This window comes from Protopterus annectens, chromosome 2.part1 (assembly GCF_019279795.1).
Source record: "Protopterus annectens isolate FY-2018-M chromosome 2.part1, PAN1.0, whole genome shotgun sequence".
NCBI classification, from domain to species: Eukaryota; Metazoa; Chordata; order Ceratodontiformes; family Protopteridae; genus Protopterus; species Protopterus annectens.
In genome coordinates this window covers 1,540,959,211-1,540,976,500 of record NC_056729.1, presented here as the reverse complement: position 1 = coordinate 1,540,976,500, position 17,290 = coordinate 1,540,959,211, and the positions used below count along the sequence as shown (strand labels likewise).

Genomic DNA, 17,290 nt, shown 5'->3' with positions numbered 1-17,290 from the left:
AGATAAGATGATCAGCTTTAACAATTGGCTTAAACTCTGGTGTCATTCAAAGGGGATCCAATGTCTGTCTGCCTGGGATGACATGCTGGACAAGCCACGCTGCTTCTCAAGGGACGGCTTGCACCTGTCACCCTGGGATTCCGGATATTGGCAAAGGCTCTTGCCACCCCATAGTGCCTTTTTAGGCAAGGCTCAAATTCTAAACCTACCACCCTAGAACACAAAAAGGAAAAACTAAGGGTAATGCTGCTCAATGCCAGAAGTCTAAATCTCAAAATGCACGCACTCGAGGCCCTTCTCAGTATGGAGAACATCGATGTCTGAGCAGTGACAGAAACCTGGTTCAAGGCTCCTGAGAGCACCCCAGCACTAGCAGGTTTTACCTCTTATCATGCGTTCTGGCCCCAAAATCCGGACAATACCAAGAAAGGAGGGGGGGGTATCCATATTCATCAAGGACACCCACACCTCAAGACTGGTGGCAACGCACGATGCATCGGAGACCATCCAAGTGCAATTAACCATAGGCAAGACTGCTCTGCAAATTGTAGCATGTTACAGGCCACCCTCACAAACTCAGGAACCTCACATGGCCTTCCTGAAAACACTAGAGGGGATAAATGTATCACCAAACACCATCATACTAGGTGACTTCAATTACCCTAATATAGACTGGGAACACTCCTCAAGCCCAAACACCCTAGCCCAAAAGTTCCTGGAATTCATAAACTCAAATGCCATGGAACAACTAGTCACCATCCCCACAAGAGGAGAAAACATACTTGATCTCATCATCACGAACATGGGAGCACAATGTTCAACACCGGAAGTATACCCCTCACTGGTGAGATCAGATCACAAACTAATCTCGCTGGAGGTCCTCATCCCACCCCCACCTGAAATAAAAAGACCACAGTAAAGAACTTCTCGAAGCCGACTTCACACTTCTAAAGAGTAGTGTGGTCTCCTTTAAGGCCCCGAGCGCGGAAAACAGTACTCAAGCCGCTGAATCACTTACAAATGCCTTCTACCAGCACCTGCAGGACTGCATGGATAAGGCAATCCCAAGCAAAACAAAGACTCTTTGTACCAAAGGCAAGCATCCAGTCTGGTGGACCCCAGCCATAAACAAACTCTACAACAAAAGGAGGAAGCTACTACAAGATAGAGCAAAATCCTTAAAAGGTGAGACACCTTTGATCACTATAAGTAAAAACTAAGAGCTCTCATAAAATCATCCAAAGCAAATTTTGAGAGAAAAATAGCTAAAGACTCAAAAGACAATCATAAGGCCTTCTTTAGCTATAGTTAGAAACCTGGGAGGAAACTCCCAGATATGCTCAGAACTAGTTCAAAATGATGTGAAGATTACTGATCCTACAGACATTGCCAACATACTGGCTGACAGGTTCAGTGCAAACTTCTCCCCTCCCCAAAAGGAGAGATATCTATACCAAGCGATTGCAGCCCCCAAACATGTCCAATGCCCAAGTGAGACCTGCGCTCTCCAAAGCAGAGAACACAGCATCCATGGGACCTGATGGTGTCCCCGGCTGTGTGCTCCACGAACTCAACGAGGAATTAAACCCACAGCTAGGACAGCTGTTTAATCATAGTCTTACCTCTGGATACGCACTCCAGGAAGTGGCGCACTGCAACTGTGGTCCCACTTCACAAAGGCGGTGCCTCCACAGACCCTGGAAATTACCGGCCCATTAGCTTGACAAGCCTTATCTGCAAAGCCATGGAGAGGATCATAATGGACCTCATAAATAAAGACATAGGGAATTTGCAGACTTTGGATCCATCCCAGTTTGGCTTTGTCAAAGGTAGATCATGCCTTCTAAACTTGGTTGACTTTTTTGAAACAGTCACCAAAGCCATTGATGAGGGAAAGGCAGTCCATACAGCCTACCTCGATCTGGCGAAGGCCTTGATACAATACCCCACTCAGGTATCATTGAAAAACTCATCAGCTTAAATGTTAACCCATACATCACAAGATGGGTTGCAAACTGGCTGAGTGACAGAACCCACAGGGTCAGAGTTGCTGGCGCCATGTCAGACTCAAAGCCTGTCACAAGTGGTGTACCACAGGGCTCAGTCCTGGGCCCACTCTTGTTTGGCATCTACTTTTCCAAAGTACAAGCAAACACAGGAGGGTTATGGCTGACAAAGTTTGCAGATGACTGCAAACTGGGCCATAGTAGAAAACACATCTGACACAGATATCCTTCAGAAGGGTCTCACAGAAACGGATAACTGGTGCCAGAGCCATGGCCTAAAGTTAAATGCCAAAAAATGCATTGTCATACCCTTCGGGAAAAACAGGGTTACCCCTAGCTACCAAATAGGTGGCAATCCACTGAGCACAGAAGAAGTTATCAGGGACCTGGGGACCCAGGTTGATAGTAGTCTGTCATTCGACACCCATGTAGCTAAAGTAGTTAGGAAGACCTTCTACATTTCCCACCTTATCATGAAGGGATTCCCATCTAGATCAAGGGAGGTCATAGTCTCCCTATACTCATCACTCATCAGACCAATGATTGAGTACAATGCCCCATTCGGAATGTATCTGACCCGACACTTGCAGCAGCTGGAGAGGCCACAAAAGTTCCTCACCAAAAGGATAAAGGGTTTCAAACATCTGTCCTATGCTGCCCGACTGAAAGAACTCCAGCTCTATTCAGTCGCTAACCGCTTGCTCAGAGGTGACCTTTGCCTAACATACAAGGCCATGTCAAACCCAGATTTGATAAATATGCTTCACCTCAAAAAATCTAGATCCGTCAGAGCCACAAGCGCGGGAGACTTAAACCTCGACACGGCTATTAATAGGACGTGCTGGAGGGATAGATTCATCACCCAAAGACTCCCTATGCTGTGGAATAAAATCCCGGTATATGTGAGGCAGAGCACCTCGCTGGCCTTGTTCAAGAGAAATCTTGACCAATGGATGGGAGATCGCAGATATACCCCAGGGATTACCTCAGTGTCACTGCTCAACAGAGGCACAGCAAAATAATGGGTATAGTTCCCCATACTAAAGGGGTGGCGTAAGCCACAAAACTATGGGCTAGGCTTGTAAATGCCCTCGGGCAGATAGCCTAGTATGAACCTATGAACCTATGAACCTATCTCTTAAGCCGCTTAGATTCCTCTGAAATTAAATGCCTTTTCCTCAAGTGCGACCTTTGTATTTCACCACAGCAATTTGTTCTTACTTCCTTTTTTCTCCAAAATTCTGCTTTCTACCACTTTTGCAAGTCCACTTTAAATGTGGGATTTAACCAATCCTATTGCTCACCATCTCCATTCTCCAACACATCTAATAAGCATGTTAACTTTTACTTCATCCATTGCCGAGCTAGAAGTCATTGTAGATGTGCACTAGAAATCTCCAGTACCCAACACCTATGCAGTGAGAGTGGAATGCCAATGTAATTAAAATGGAGGCAATAACAGGGCAGGATCAACCCTCAAAGCCTTCAATGAGAACCCTAATTCCTTATAAATATAACATTATCCACTCCTGATTAAGTCCATCATGGGCCAGCTTTTCTTCTGTGTCTATCATACACCCCAGGAAGACAATTCTTTGTGAGGGTGTGAGACAGGACTTTTGTAGGTTCAATTTGAAACTGTGAGCAATCAGAATGTGATAATTAGCATCCATGAGATCAAAAGACACCATGAAATGCCAGTCCGGAGAAAGGGGTAAGACTGTCTTGCATGTTAAGCATTCTGAATCTTGGTACTTTTATAAAGGTATTTAGGTACAACAAATCTAACACTGGCTTCAAAATTAGCTCTATTTTTGGTATTAAAAAGATTCTGCTGTAAAATACTTTTCCTTTTTGTGGTGCATGAACTGGTTCTATAACCCCTGCTTACAATTTTTGAAGGACTACCGGAACATATGTGTGTGGTCTGGCGGGTGCAGGGGATTTCCCTGCAGGGAGGAGGATTTTCCATCCGCTGCCTAGAGTTGTCTATCTGAATTATTCACAGCACCCATTTGTCTGAGACTATGTGTGGCCAAGCTGCTGGGACAAGTGAAAAGCTGATGGAAGAGGTAAGGGGAGAGGGACTAGAGGAAGGGACAAGATGCACCAAGTCTTGGCATAGCCATTGTTTATCAGGGGAATTATATTTTTTAGGTAAGGAACCCCTCTTATTTATTTTGGAAACATTATCCTCCTGCCATTTACTCTTGGTACCCTGATTTTTGTTAGGCAGGGGGTTTTGTTTGTTCAGCCCTTTGAAGTTAGACACCTCATTAGGGGAGAACCTGGGAGTAGTTAATTAATTTATGAACATTTGATTACTGGGAAAGTCCAGCTGGCTAGGTGCCAAGTGCAGACCCAGGGAAAAAAGCACATACAATAATTTTACCATCTTCAAAAATAACACATAAACATCTACAGTTTAAATGAATATATCAAATTGGAAATAATTTGATAATATCAGTTAAGAATAGATGCAATTTATATGACAAAAATCTAATATTTAGAAACATTTTAGTCACTTTATATGGAAAATAAAAATAAGCTAGTATAGTACAAACAGGAATTGCAATATGAAGTGAGAGAAAAAAAAAACAAGGTTATGCCATATTTAGAAAAAAGTCAGGGGAGAGAAACATATTGAAGTAAGGAAGTGAGTGAAGGTATATGGTATAAATAGGTAGTTTTTAGATATAGTTTGTATTGGGTTTGAGCAAGAACAGAGCCATATTCTAAGAAGTCTTTCAGACTAGATTTCAAAGACATTCTAGATACTCCATACATCAATTTACCTCTGTCTATCCATTGTTTAAGAATCTGGGTAGCAGCAGGACCAAATAAAATTCAGAACTTAAAGCATTTAAAATCTCTTTTAAATCCTCAGAAAAATATGTCTGTGTAACAAGCATATCTTCGTAATACAATAGAACTGACTCATACCTCCCAACTGTAGTGAATTACTTGGTTTTTACTGAGTTTTGGGCTCCAAATAATGGGGTGCCATGATTCTCAAGTGGTAACCCTTCATTCCCGATTTAAAAAAAAAAAATTGTTTGCTTTTTGCATTTGAACTGTTCAGGTAGTCCGCTTTTGAACTAAACATATTTTTACGTATATTGCATTGTGAACTGAAGAAGTTGCAGTGTGTGTGTGTGTGTGTGTGTGTGTGTGTGTGTGTGTGTGTGTGTGTGTGTGTGTGTGAAAATGCCCCCAAATTAATACATGTGGTGGATAGAGGTACTCAGGCTAAACCCTGTAACTTGGGTACAGGTAAATAGATCCTAAAGTCTTTTGTGGTAAATCACTGAAGGACTGAATTAACTAAATAATGACAGGCATTTGAATTTCTAACTTCATATTCTTCAGACAATAAATGGTAACACAAACCCTTTTATTCTAACAATGTTCTACATTTATATGATCAGTATTTGAAATGTGTCCCTATTTTGGGGCTGTATTCCCCCATTATTGGCTTTGTCCAGGTTTTTTGTGCTAAGAGGTTGAGAGCTATGGTGAGAAGTGAGAAGCGAATTCACTAAATGATGGCCATTTATATTTCAGTCTTCCTGCCTTTCTGGAAACTGCTGATTTGGCATTGTGGTATGTTGCTCTAACAGCAGTGCATAGGGTCCTGGGTTCAAGACTTGGCAGTGAAATACATGGTGGTAACACAACATTTTATTGTAGCAACTTTCCAAAATTATACAAGCAATGTTTAAAATGTGTTCCTGGTTTCTGACTTTTTGCCCCCCCAAAAAAAAAAACTGAAATTGAAAATAAGTGCGAGAAGCTGTGCAAGATGCCTATGGCTTACACTACTGTCATTCAATTTTATGTGTGTATATATATATATATATATATATATATATATATATATATATATATATATATATATATATATATGTGTGTGTGTGTGTGCGTATATATATATATATATATATATATATATATATATATATATAAATTGTGTGTGTGTGGAAGTAGACTTTTATGATGGAAATGTTCTGAATTGGGCAGTGTTGTCATTATTGGTTCATGCATTTTGTTTCATTGATTACTGGAAAAATGGTCAAACAATAAATTTTAAAATGCACTCTAACTTAAGTCTAACAAGTGTGCTGTATTATACAAGGAATATAATTCAATAAAGTCAAGAAGGTGGATCAAAGAACGCATATATGTTTCTTGTTTTGTGTGCAAGCCAGGGGCCTATGATTTGAAAACAGCCCAAAGGTAATCTTTATCCACCACTGGCCAGATGCATTTTCTTTGGATGTGGTGTGGGTTTCAATGCTGTTTCAATGAATTTGAGTTTCAAGGGCAAAGAAGTTTTAAATACAAGTCGTTACAACTTGGTTTTAGCTACATTAACCTCCTTATAGAATATTTTGCACCTCTTGAAACTGACCTAAGAAATAAAATAGATTTACAGTATAACGTCATCTCAGAACGCTTCAAGACGGAATATTTTATTAAAGGGTTGGACAATGTATGGACTCAAGTTCATTCCTTCAGTGAAAGACTGAAACAAGTGAAGCACAAAAAACTTATAGGGGATGCTAAAGATTTTGCTCTTGGTCAAGTCTTTCTATGGCCCAGGACTGAAAATGCACATACACAAATTGCATCCAATATTGAAAACCAACTAAATGCCTCAAGCTCTTTTCCTTTTTCACAAGGAACTTCCAATATTGATATTGATACTGTTCCTTCCTCTACATCTACAAACAGTAAAATGGGTAATATGGAACTGATGTCCAACATTTCTGCTTCTAACCCTATTAAAGATGCAAGTTCTGCTAGTGATAAACCCCCCCCCCCAAACCAACAAGCAGCCAAAGCATTTCTTTTAGCAGGCGCTAAACCCAAGGACACAGCCCCTGCTACTAACAGTTTTTTACCATTTCCAGTCAAGCAACAACCAGGATGGAGAGGCCGGTCAAACAGCAGGGGGCCCAGAAAAAGAAAGGGATCCAAAGAAAAGTACACAAACACAAGGAAACAAAGAAATTGAACTCTTTAGTGCATAATATTTCTGATCATGTTTTGTCTGAAACAGATATTTCTTTATTAGATAAAGGTCTTAATTTTATTCCCTCCCAAACCAGCATTTTGAATGAGGTTTTAATTGATTTGAGATTATTTTGCCGTAATGTTTCTCTGAAAATTTTATTTAAGAATAAGAATGCCTTAGACACTAAAGCTTTAAAAAATTTTTTCAGAACCAAAAGTAGTTTCATACCCTTATATATATATATATATATATATATATATATATATATATATAAATTGTGTGTGTGTGGAAGTAGACTTTTATGATGGAAATGTTCTGAATTGGGCAGTGTTGTCATTATTGGTTCATGCATTTTGTTTCATTGACTACTGGAAAAATGGTCAAACAATAAATTTTAAAATGCACTCTAACTTAAGTCTAACAAGTGTGCTGTATTATACAAGGAATATAATTCAATAAAGTCAAGAAGGTGGATCAAAGAACGCATATATGTTTCTTGTTTTGTGTGCAAGCCAGGGGCCTATGATTTGAAAACAGCCCAAAGGTAATCTTTATCCACCACTGGCCAGATGCATTTTCTTTGGATGTGGTGTGGGTTTCAATGCTGTTTCAATTAATTTGAGTTTCAAGGGCAGAGAAGTTTTAAATACAAGTCTGTTTTCATTGGGAGACAGTGTTGCTTTGTTTATCAGATATATATTAGTGTTTGTGTGCATTGTGCTATAAAATTTAAACATAAAATCAAAATAATCATTGTAGAAGTAAAGTAGTATGCACACATTAGTGTTTATGGCAAATGGGGTGAAATAGCCAGGTAATGGGACATTGGAATGGCTGCAGGGGGACTCCGGTGCCATATTTTGGTTGTCTGTTCTTCAGTTTGCATTTGAAAGTTGGTATCCCACAATTCTATTGGAGTGGGTAGAGTTATTTAATTATGTATGCAAATTTTATGTTAACCAGCATCCAGATTTGTACCTATTTTAAATGAGCCTTGTCCAGATTTTTGATGTTTCCAGGTTGAGAGGTATGAAGTGACTACATTTCTAGAAATTGTATCTGCACCTGTCAAGGCACTCCTCAAAGCATGTTTCAAAACCTGAGTCAGATTAGAAAAAATCTAATTCATGTAACACTTCTGTTCAGCAGGCAAAGATGCACAAAGTCATCTAAATTGTAAGAACATTGCAAAATAAATTTACACATAAGGTCCTGATAATTTAAAATTCAAAAGACTAAATTACTTAGATTCAGACAACTTTTCTCCCAGAGAAGCTAACCGCTTTCTAATTTTATCCAGCAGTGTAGGATTAGAAGAAGACAAGGCACTCTTATTACAGTTGGCAGCTGGAGAATCTGCAGCTGTGTCAGTTAACATAGGAGCAAAGAGAACTGCAAGATCAGTGTACACCTTGTATTTTCTCATAGCCCTTTTTATGAACTGATTCACTAATCAAAGGAGTTTTACAGGCAGGTTTATATACGTCCTCTAAAGCCAGTAACAGAAAAGGAACAGTCAAAATATTTGAAATCTCATCCTCAGTAAGATCATAAACTCTGTCAATCTCTGATATAGCTCCAGAATGCTTCCAGTGAAATACATCTCTAAAACTAGCTATCATCTATGGAAAGGTGAACACTTGCTTGAGTTTTTGAACATGTACCCCCTCCAAAGAATCAGATTTGACAGACTCAGAGTGTTCACTATTGATTGCATTAGAGTCCCCATCAAAATCTGTGGTCATAGACTGATCTCTAGAGAAGGTAGCCTGGGTACAGTGTATTATATCAGTCAAGGAGTCTCTTACCCCAGACCTCTCCTCCATCTGAAGTGTTTCGTTCCCATACTTGAAACCAGGTACTGGAGCAGCCCGGAGGATGTCACTGACCCACCATGCCACAGAGGGCTGCAAGCTCACACCAGAGTGTGACAGGGAAAAACAATAGTACACACAGGAATGCTTCCAAGTACAATTCACTTGTCCAAATAGTGTCAAAAAACTCAAGTATATGCCCTTAAAGCAAATGAAAAACCTTAAAAAAACAGCAAACATAAGCATTTACTTTGAGATTCCCTTGTCAGAAATAAAAATCTCCACAGAAAATGCAAATAAAGAAATTCAGGGAAAATCTTGATTTAATGCAAAAATTTAAACAGCTATGCTAAATCAGAAGTAAATTTATAAATAAAGAAAACAGTGAAACAATGCAATGTGTTACTGTCAGAACTTGACGACGAAGCAAATAAACAGAAACAACAGGCCACGCACAAGGCAGTACCTAATGTTCAACAGATACCACAGAACTTCAGTTTCCAAGTAGAAGTGATAAAACACTTCTGAAAAGCCCCATAACTGTATACTTAATACTGCTTTTTAATCAAACAACACAGTAGTAGGTTAGAATTCCCACAGTAATTAATAACAATAGTAAATAGTAAGTATATTAAAATAAAAGTTGCACCCAACATGACCTGACACTGTGTTCTTCAAAACAAAAGACACAACTAGTGTGATAATCTTTATACAGGATTCGGTGCCAAAACCTACATGTGCTGTTTGTGATAGCTATAACCTAAGATTTAATATATATATCTGTAGCCAAAAGGAAAGGTCCACAACATGGTAATCACCTGCTGGAAGTCTATGCAGCCCCAGCCAACCGCTGGTAATAAGAAACATAATGCCGATGAGCATATTAACATTAAGAAGGTTCTGAGTTATGGCACATCCTTACATCACCTTTTCACTAACACATACTTTCATATTGAGGGCAAATGCACAGTACATATGTAAGGATCCAGAAGGTTTGTAGACTGGCCATTTATATGGTATCTTTATCAGGATACATCCCATATTGTTATGGCTATTGCAACAGTGATCTAAATGAAGACCATGTAGAATTAGCAGCTTAGCTGTAGGTACAGACTAAAATAATTTTATGTAAAATAACAGTTTCTTGTATATTTGTTCTAATGTGCTGACAGTATATTCATGTTAAAATGATGAATTACACTTTGACATTACTTCTACATTTATAATAATATAGCCAGAAAGCAAACAGAATGAATAGTACTTACTGTTTAAACATCGGAAATTAAAGACTGTCACTGGTCAATGCATTCCAGATTCCATCTTAAGTGCAGTGGTATACTTTGCTAATTTTTATTCTGAGGTACAACTGTATTAATTCTAGATACAAGACATTTCTGGTTTTGATTTAATAACCAAAATTAATACAAAGGTTATGATATTTTGATAATTTTATGATTAGATTCCAGGATTTTGTATAGCACACCTGAATCATACCTCTCAAACTGCAGACATTGAAAATAGGCCCTGGAAAATTAGGAAGATCCAGCCATAAATCTGGGTACCAAAATTAGCATAAAATTTGAATATCAAATAGCACATAACTCTTTATGCTTCCAGTAGGAATGTGGTATACTACTCAGAAGCACCTTTAAAAAACAGAGAGTGAAACAGATGATGGTAAAATATAAGCACAATACCAAAGAGCCTGTAAAATCTGTAGACTTTTTTGTAAAATTCTACTACTCAATGTCATTTATTTTTGCTTCCGAAAAAGGTAAATGTAAGATGTGTGTCCGTCTTCTTTAAATTATTGTTGCCACTAGTATGATGGTCACATGGCTTTCTGTGTACTAGACAGCTTCATACATCATATGTGATGAGGAGATTCATAAAATTGTGTGTAGAGGTAAATCAAGCATGAAAATAGGGTCACCCCTCCAAAATAGGGATATCCTATGCAGGAGTAAATCAGGCCTGAGAAAAGGACCATTCTAACAAAACAGAGACAATTGAGAAGTCTGACCTGAATCACTACCACTTGTCAAGTTTCTACAGCATTTTTCAGGAAACTGGCTTAAGTCACCCCCTCAACGTATTGTTTGGATTGTTTATGTCATGTCTTTCACACCACAATTTCTGTTACTGTATTCACCCCTCAAGATGACTGTGCCTAACCAAACAAAGATCTAGTTTTGCAGGGTACACAGAATTATTTAAAAATCAGAGACAAAATGGTGTATATAGGAATTGTATGATGCAACACTCAATAGGAATTCATTAGTTTGGAAATATTTTTATGTAAATGATTTAAGCCAAAACTTCTTAGTATGCTTTAGCAAAACTGCAAAGCCATACATTGCCATGTACCAGATGATATGGTTAGAGAAGACACATGCCAACACAGAAAATGTGCATTAAAGAAGACACTGTGATGTAGAGTTCAACTGATTTCAATGCCATTTTAGCTGTATGCCATACTATAACATGCAATGAAAGAAAAGCTTTCTCAGTCACATTCATATATCCTCTGTTCAAGTGAGTGTCTTATGGAGTGGGCCATATTTTAAGAATTTTAACACAATAAATTTAAATTCACCAGAAGGACTCAACAAAAGTCAGTTCCACTAGTTCAAATGAATGTGAAAAAAAATTACCATGGGCGTTTTGGAGGACTTCTCAGTCCCCCTCAGACACCCTTCCACCCGCGCGCGCACACACACACACACACACACACACACACACACACACACACACACACACACACACACACACACACACACACACACTCAAAATTTTTAAAAAAATTACTCCAAGGTTGCACAGTCTTGAAAAAAACTGAGTATTCAGTCCAGTGAATAAACCAAGTCATCCCAGTTTTCTGCTACTGCATACCCTGGGCAATATATGTGCATCTGACAAACTGTTATTTCAGAATCTGTACTTTAAATCAGCAATTCAAAAATGCATGTTCATCAGACCTTATTAGAGGAACTAACTTCAAGCTGCAATATAGGACAGCATGTGTTTACACTTATATAGTGATGCAGTAGGGTCTAAGTAGGCAGTTTATTGTCAATACTGACATATCATGTCAGTTTTATACCATGGCAGTTAGCTCGCAGGATTAATGGTTTGAGCTGTTAATAAGCTGCTTCCTATAGTTAAGGGTAGCTGGTTTAAAATTTTCTACCTCCTTTCACCTACTTTGTGACTCTGAATTTTTTTGCAATTTGACGTAATGGATAAGGACTTTACCTCAAAGATACAAGGTACAGGGTTTGAGTCTGACCTCCTTAGTGGCTATGCATGTATTATTCTGCTGAATGACAACCTTATTTACCTATGAAACTATTTACCTATGTGTAAGTCACTTGCCAGACAATGCTCTAAGGATGCCCTTGAAGAGGGGCACGTCTAACCAGTGGGTTTGCCTGGTTAACAAATGTATGAATAAAGTAGTACTACAAAGTTAATTCTCAGCTTTCATGTCAGTGTCGGTAATGCAACACATAGCACAACAATCTTTAATGTTGGAAGATTAGAAGACTGTGGATTTTATTCCCATACCAGGGGCGTAGTTTTATTGTTTGATAGTGACACTGCAGTGCAGCATAAGGGAGGTGAGGGGGTACTGCATTACTGAGAGTGGCATCCTTTAGTAAGCTATTGAACTGAGGTCCACCTACCTAAACTGGTGGCAGATTTGATGAACATAAAAGCTCCCATGGCGTTATCAAAAGAATAGGGGAATTTTCCCTTGTTCTTTATGAAAATCACTTTGGCTCTCCCCTTAAAATAGGCTCCAGTCCTAATGGTATTAAACTGACCAATAAATAAATAAATACATTTTAAATGATTGTGCAACTGTTGAGTTAATTTGCAGGACCTTTTGCATAACGTTTGTTGATAAGCTATGTTTTATTCCAGTCAGAGGATCACATCCAGGTTTTTTTGGATGCAAAAAAAAAGTATTGTTCCATCCTACTTATTTCCATGGATTTGTGTTTAATAATGTTGATGTTACTTAAAACTGTGTTAGGGCAGATACATAAATAAGCAGCTATCATGTCCTCTTGAGGTGTTAATGGTGTATTACCAAAGCTGAAGAACAAAACCATATAACTTTGCAAAGTATGAATCACTAACTAAGTAGGCTGAAAATTATCTTTATACAGACAACAGAGCTGCCATTTATTTTTCTAAAATTCTCAACAGAGTTCAGTTTCTGTGTGTGCAAGATAACACAAACATTGGCATGTTATGTGATTATACTGAATAATTTGTATTATTACAAACAATATCATGCATATAGTAGCTTTGAAGTGGCATGGTCATAGCCAGAGTCTTTCATGCACACAAGATGGTACGTAGTACAACTTGTCATACACCGGGTATTGATTATCCTGAGGTTTCCCTGGTAAAAGAACTCATTTAGACGCATACAGCATAAACCTCTGTTTACATTTATAATTATGACCTGTCATTAGTGGTCCACTGTTAATTCTTGAAATTATCATAACACTGACATGTACTATTACATGTTGTTTCTTTCTCCATTGACAAAGTATTACACATCCTTGTCATTTTATATTATAAAATGCTACTTTTGTGGGCTTGGGGAAAAGCCCAGTAAGCTCGGTTCAACCACTGAGTGTTTAGTCTAGGGCTATGTTTCACCCAAAGCCAGGCCTGGATAAAGCTTCATGATATTTGATCATGCACCTCGCAAGGCACAAAAAATATACACTCCTCCAGTATATCCTTCATATTAGAAACACCATCTGCACCTCTCTATTTTCTGTCAGTCTAAAGGTTTCTTAATTTTTCTGGTTCATTTTGTTCTTCTTGCTGTGTTCTGGTCAAAGAATGAATGATTTTACTGAAACTACCCAGAATCATAAATTTAAAACAAAAATCTGAAAATCAATACTAATTATTCCTGCAATATAGTATTTCTGTATGAGGTGGCAAAGGAAAAGTGAACAGGCAATAAGCACTTACAATGGTGTTGGAACAGGCTGTTCTTCAATGTCTTCAATGAGCTCCAGAAAAGATGAGTTGGAGCTGGGAGAAAGATGAGTATACCTAACACCAGCCCAAATTTTTAATAATCGACCATTCTCACCTGCGACGACAACAAAAAGGAGCAGCAATTATTTATTTATATGAATGCCATAAACCTTCTGGAAGCATCTGAGCTTCTAGAAACTCTTCAGAACTGAATGTTTTACAATGCATTTATTTTTGATAAAGAAAAAATGACAGCAAAATCTCATATGCATGTTTAGACAGGCATACTTAAACACTGTATCACTGGTTTATTTTATTTGACAGAATTAAATCTTAACAGTAAAGTTTTTGCCAGACACATTCAGCCTAGCTATAAACATAGTACCTGAAAAAACCTTAAGCTGCACACTTTTGGGTCATTACAAAGAGACTTGTTTTTTTCTACCTGTTTCCCTGCAATGTGATTTTACCATACAAACAGATGCAAATTCCAGGACTCAACTCCCTTTTCCCCATTAATATTACCGTTTTCATCATTGCAGACTTTATGTATCATTATACAATAAATGCTCATTACTATTCAAAAAAAAGCAGGCTGACTGGAAAGCCCAACTAGCATGCCCATTGTAAATAGAGCAAATACCAACTGAAAAAAGTCCAGTATCACTGATCAGCCATTCTTTCTATTGGCATATGGTGAGGGACAAAGCAAAATATAAGAAAAATAAGGTATGTTCTACAAACCAAACAAAAACCTTTATTATTTTCCATATCTGTTTGCATTGTCCTCATAAATCTTTATTCTTTATAATAGTTAAAAAAAAAAAAAAAAAAAAAAAAAAAAAAAACAGCAAGAAAGATTCTGGTTTCTCCATTGTTTCTAAAGCACTGGTGTACTGTGCAAGCATGGAAATGCAAGTCCCATATGCATGCTTAGTACATCACTACAGGATGACAACTTGGAAGAAGACTGAAGTGCCCTTATATTAATACATTATTTAAGAAATGTAAGCAATTTCTTTCTTAAATAATGTAATTGTATAACAGCAAAAAAACACTCCTGTTTGTGAGTATTATATCAGGATTTACCCGTGGCTGACTTTGTTTAATCACTCGGGCCTTCGCTCTCATGATCAAGCCACACCTTCTTCTTTCGGCTTTTTGTCCCAGTTAGTGGTTGCCACAGTGGATCACCTGTTCGCTCATGACTGGCAGTGGAGTTTTACGGTGTCGAGTTGCCAGCCCAACGCCCAGCCTTCCACAGAAGGCATACACACGGAGCCAATTTAGAGTGTCCAATCCAAATGCGGCATGTCTTTGGGATGTGGGAGGAAACTGGAGCACTCGGAGGATACCCACATGACCACAGGGAGGACATGCAGACTCCGCACAGAAGGCACCCCAGCCGAGGATCGAACCAGAGAACCTCCTGCTGTGAGGTGGCAATGCTAACCACTGTACCACCGCTGCCATCTGATAAAGCCACACCAATCATGGGTAAATTCTGATGTACCTATGCATAGACGAGGATTATTGGTTAATTATCCTATATGGCCTGTTAACTATGCATTATTTTTCGCCTCGGATATACTCTATAACTGGTGAATGTTTATTGTTTATTTAATTCCATTTAACAAATGGATCCATAAGCAGACTCAAAACTAAACCTTTTCAATCATAATTCAGCATACAATCTATGACAACAAGGAAGTAGATAAAATACTAAAACCTATTGCAAGCATAGTAAAATAATAACAGTAAAACCTGTAAAAATACACATTATGTAGCATTGTGGACTAACAAAAATTATGCATTTAGCAACCTTTCCATGAAACAAACAAAAGAGAAGTTAGCTTATGAACTTCACACTACAAGGAGGTCTTGAGTTAATCCTGCTCCATCCTTGGCAGATAAGAGATTTATGTTATTGTTTTGCAGTTCAGTTAACGGAGTGCTATTTCTTTATTTATTTTTATTTATTTATTTATTTATCATTTGTTGACCGAGAAAGTCCGACTAGGTTCCATAGAGCCTGTTTTCAGCGGAGGCCCAGGGAGAAATGCTCCATATCCGTAAGTCTAACTCCTCATGCATTACCCACTCGAAAAGCCTGAATCTAATATGCAACATCAACAAAACCTGCTGGAGAGACAGATTCGTCGCCCAGAGACAATTTTGCTTTATTTATTGATTTTGCTTTAAATCCTTCTAAAGGACCATAAGACTTGAAATTGCCTTGTCAAGATGGTTTGTTTAAGTTGTTTTGTCATAGCATTACACTCACAAGCCATCTTTCTGGGTGTTATTACATCAAGAGGTTAGCGGTGCAGACACAAACACTCAGAAAAAAATTTTTATCTCTAAAACTTTTCATAGAAGTGAAACCTGTAACTTAATGTATTTAAAGCAAAACCAGTCAGTGCAGCTAGCTTGCACATTAAACAGCACTACTATCAAACTTAGTGCTAAACCCCAGGCACCATCCAAGGAGACCTCTGTTTAATCCAGTCCATGACCTATAGTAGCCTACCCAAATACAGTTCCAGAAAACATGAATATACAATTTTCAAAGATCTCTGTAGCCAGCTTGGTACATACAAGCATCTTGAGACAATGTAGGAATTGTCTCATGTTCATAGACACCATTTAATCCTTAAATAAACACAGTAAGCAAGAGATACACATGCACAATTTCACTGGAGGCAAACCTATCTCATACAAACAAGGTTGTCAAGAAAGAGCACCCACTACATCTACCACACAATGTCTGCCACACACACCTCCTCCTAAACTATGATGAGGCACTAAAAAGCTCTCTTCACAAACATCAAAGTCCTCCCAAGCCTGTAAATGGCAAAACCTTCCTCAGCAACCTCTAAAGCATTCACCAAATTAAATATCAAACACCATACATATGCCTACGCCCAGTGGAGACCCAAGAGCAAAGCCCATAAAGCAAGTCAACACATTACCTAAGACTGTTGTCAAAAGGGATTCCATTGTATGACACAGAGGTGCCCCACTCACCAGAACGAACAAGGAGAAGATAGTTTATTTTATTTATTTTACATTTGTTGACTGGGCTAGTCCAACTGGATACATGTCCAATTTCAGTAGAGGCCCGGGGAGAAAAGCTCCAGAGAAAAAAACTTACAAAAATTTAAAATGTAACATAAATGATTACAAAAGACATCGAAAGACAGTAATACAAAACTGAGTAAAAAAGTTTACATAAAAAATAGAAGAAAAAAATAAAAAATTGAATTAAATATTACATAAAAAATATAAAAATTGACTTAAATAGACAAATAAGGAAAATAGTAGTCGAGACTCCAAGACATTAGTATTTAAGTAAATATAGATTAATATATAGAGTGTAGTATATAGAGGGGACTCAGAGACATTAGTATTTAAGTAAATATAGGTTAATATATAGAGTGTAG

At 38.0% G+C, this 17,290-nt stretch overlaps 1 protein-coding gene across 1 annotated transcript in view; it reads right to left on the bottom strand.

Annotated features, from left to right (window-relative positions):
- MORN1 (MORN repeat containing 1) overlaps positions 1-17,290 on the bottom strand; it is a 3,597,386-nt gene that overhangs the window by 2,332,977 nt on the left and 1,247,119 nt on the right. Inside the window, exon 9 of the mRNA XM_044063000.1 lies at positions 13,839-13,962. Within this exon, the coding sequence (XP_043918935.1) occupies positions 13,839-13,962 (124 nt within the window). The remainder of the gene's footprint in view (positions 1-13,838; positions 13,963-17,290) is intronic.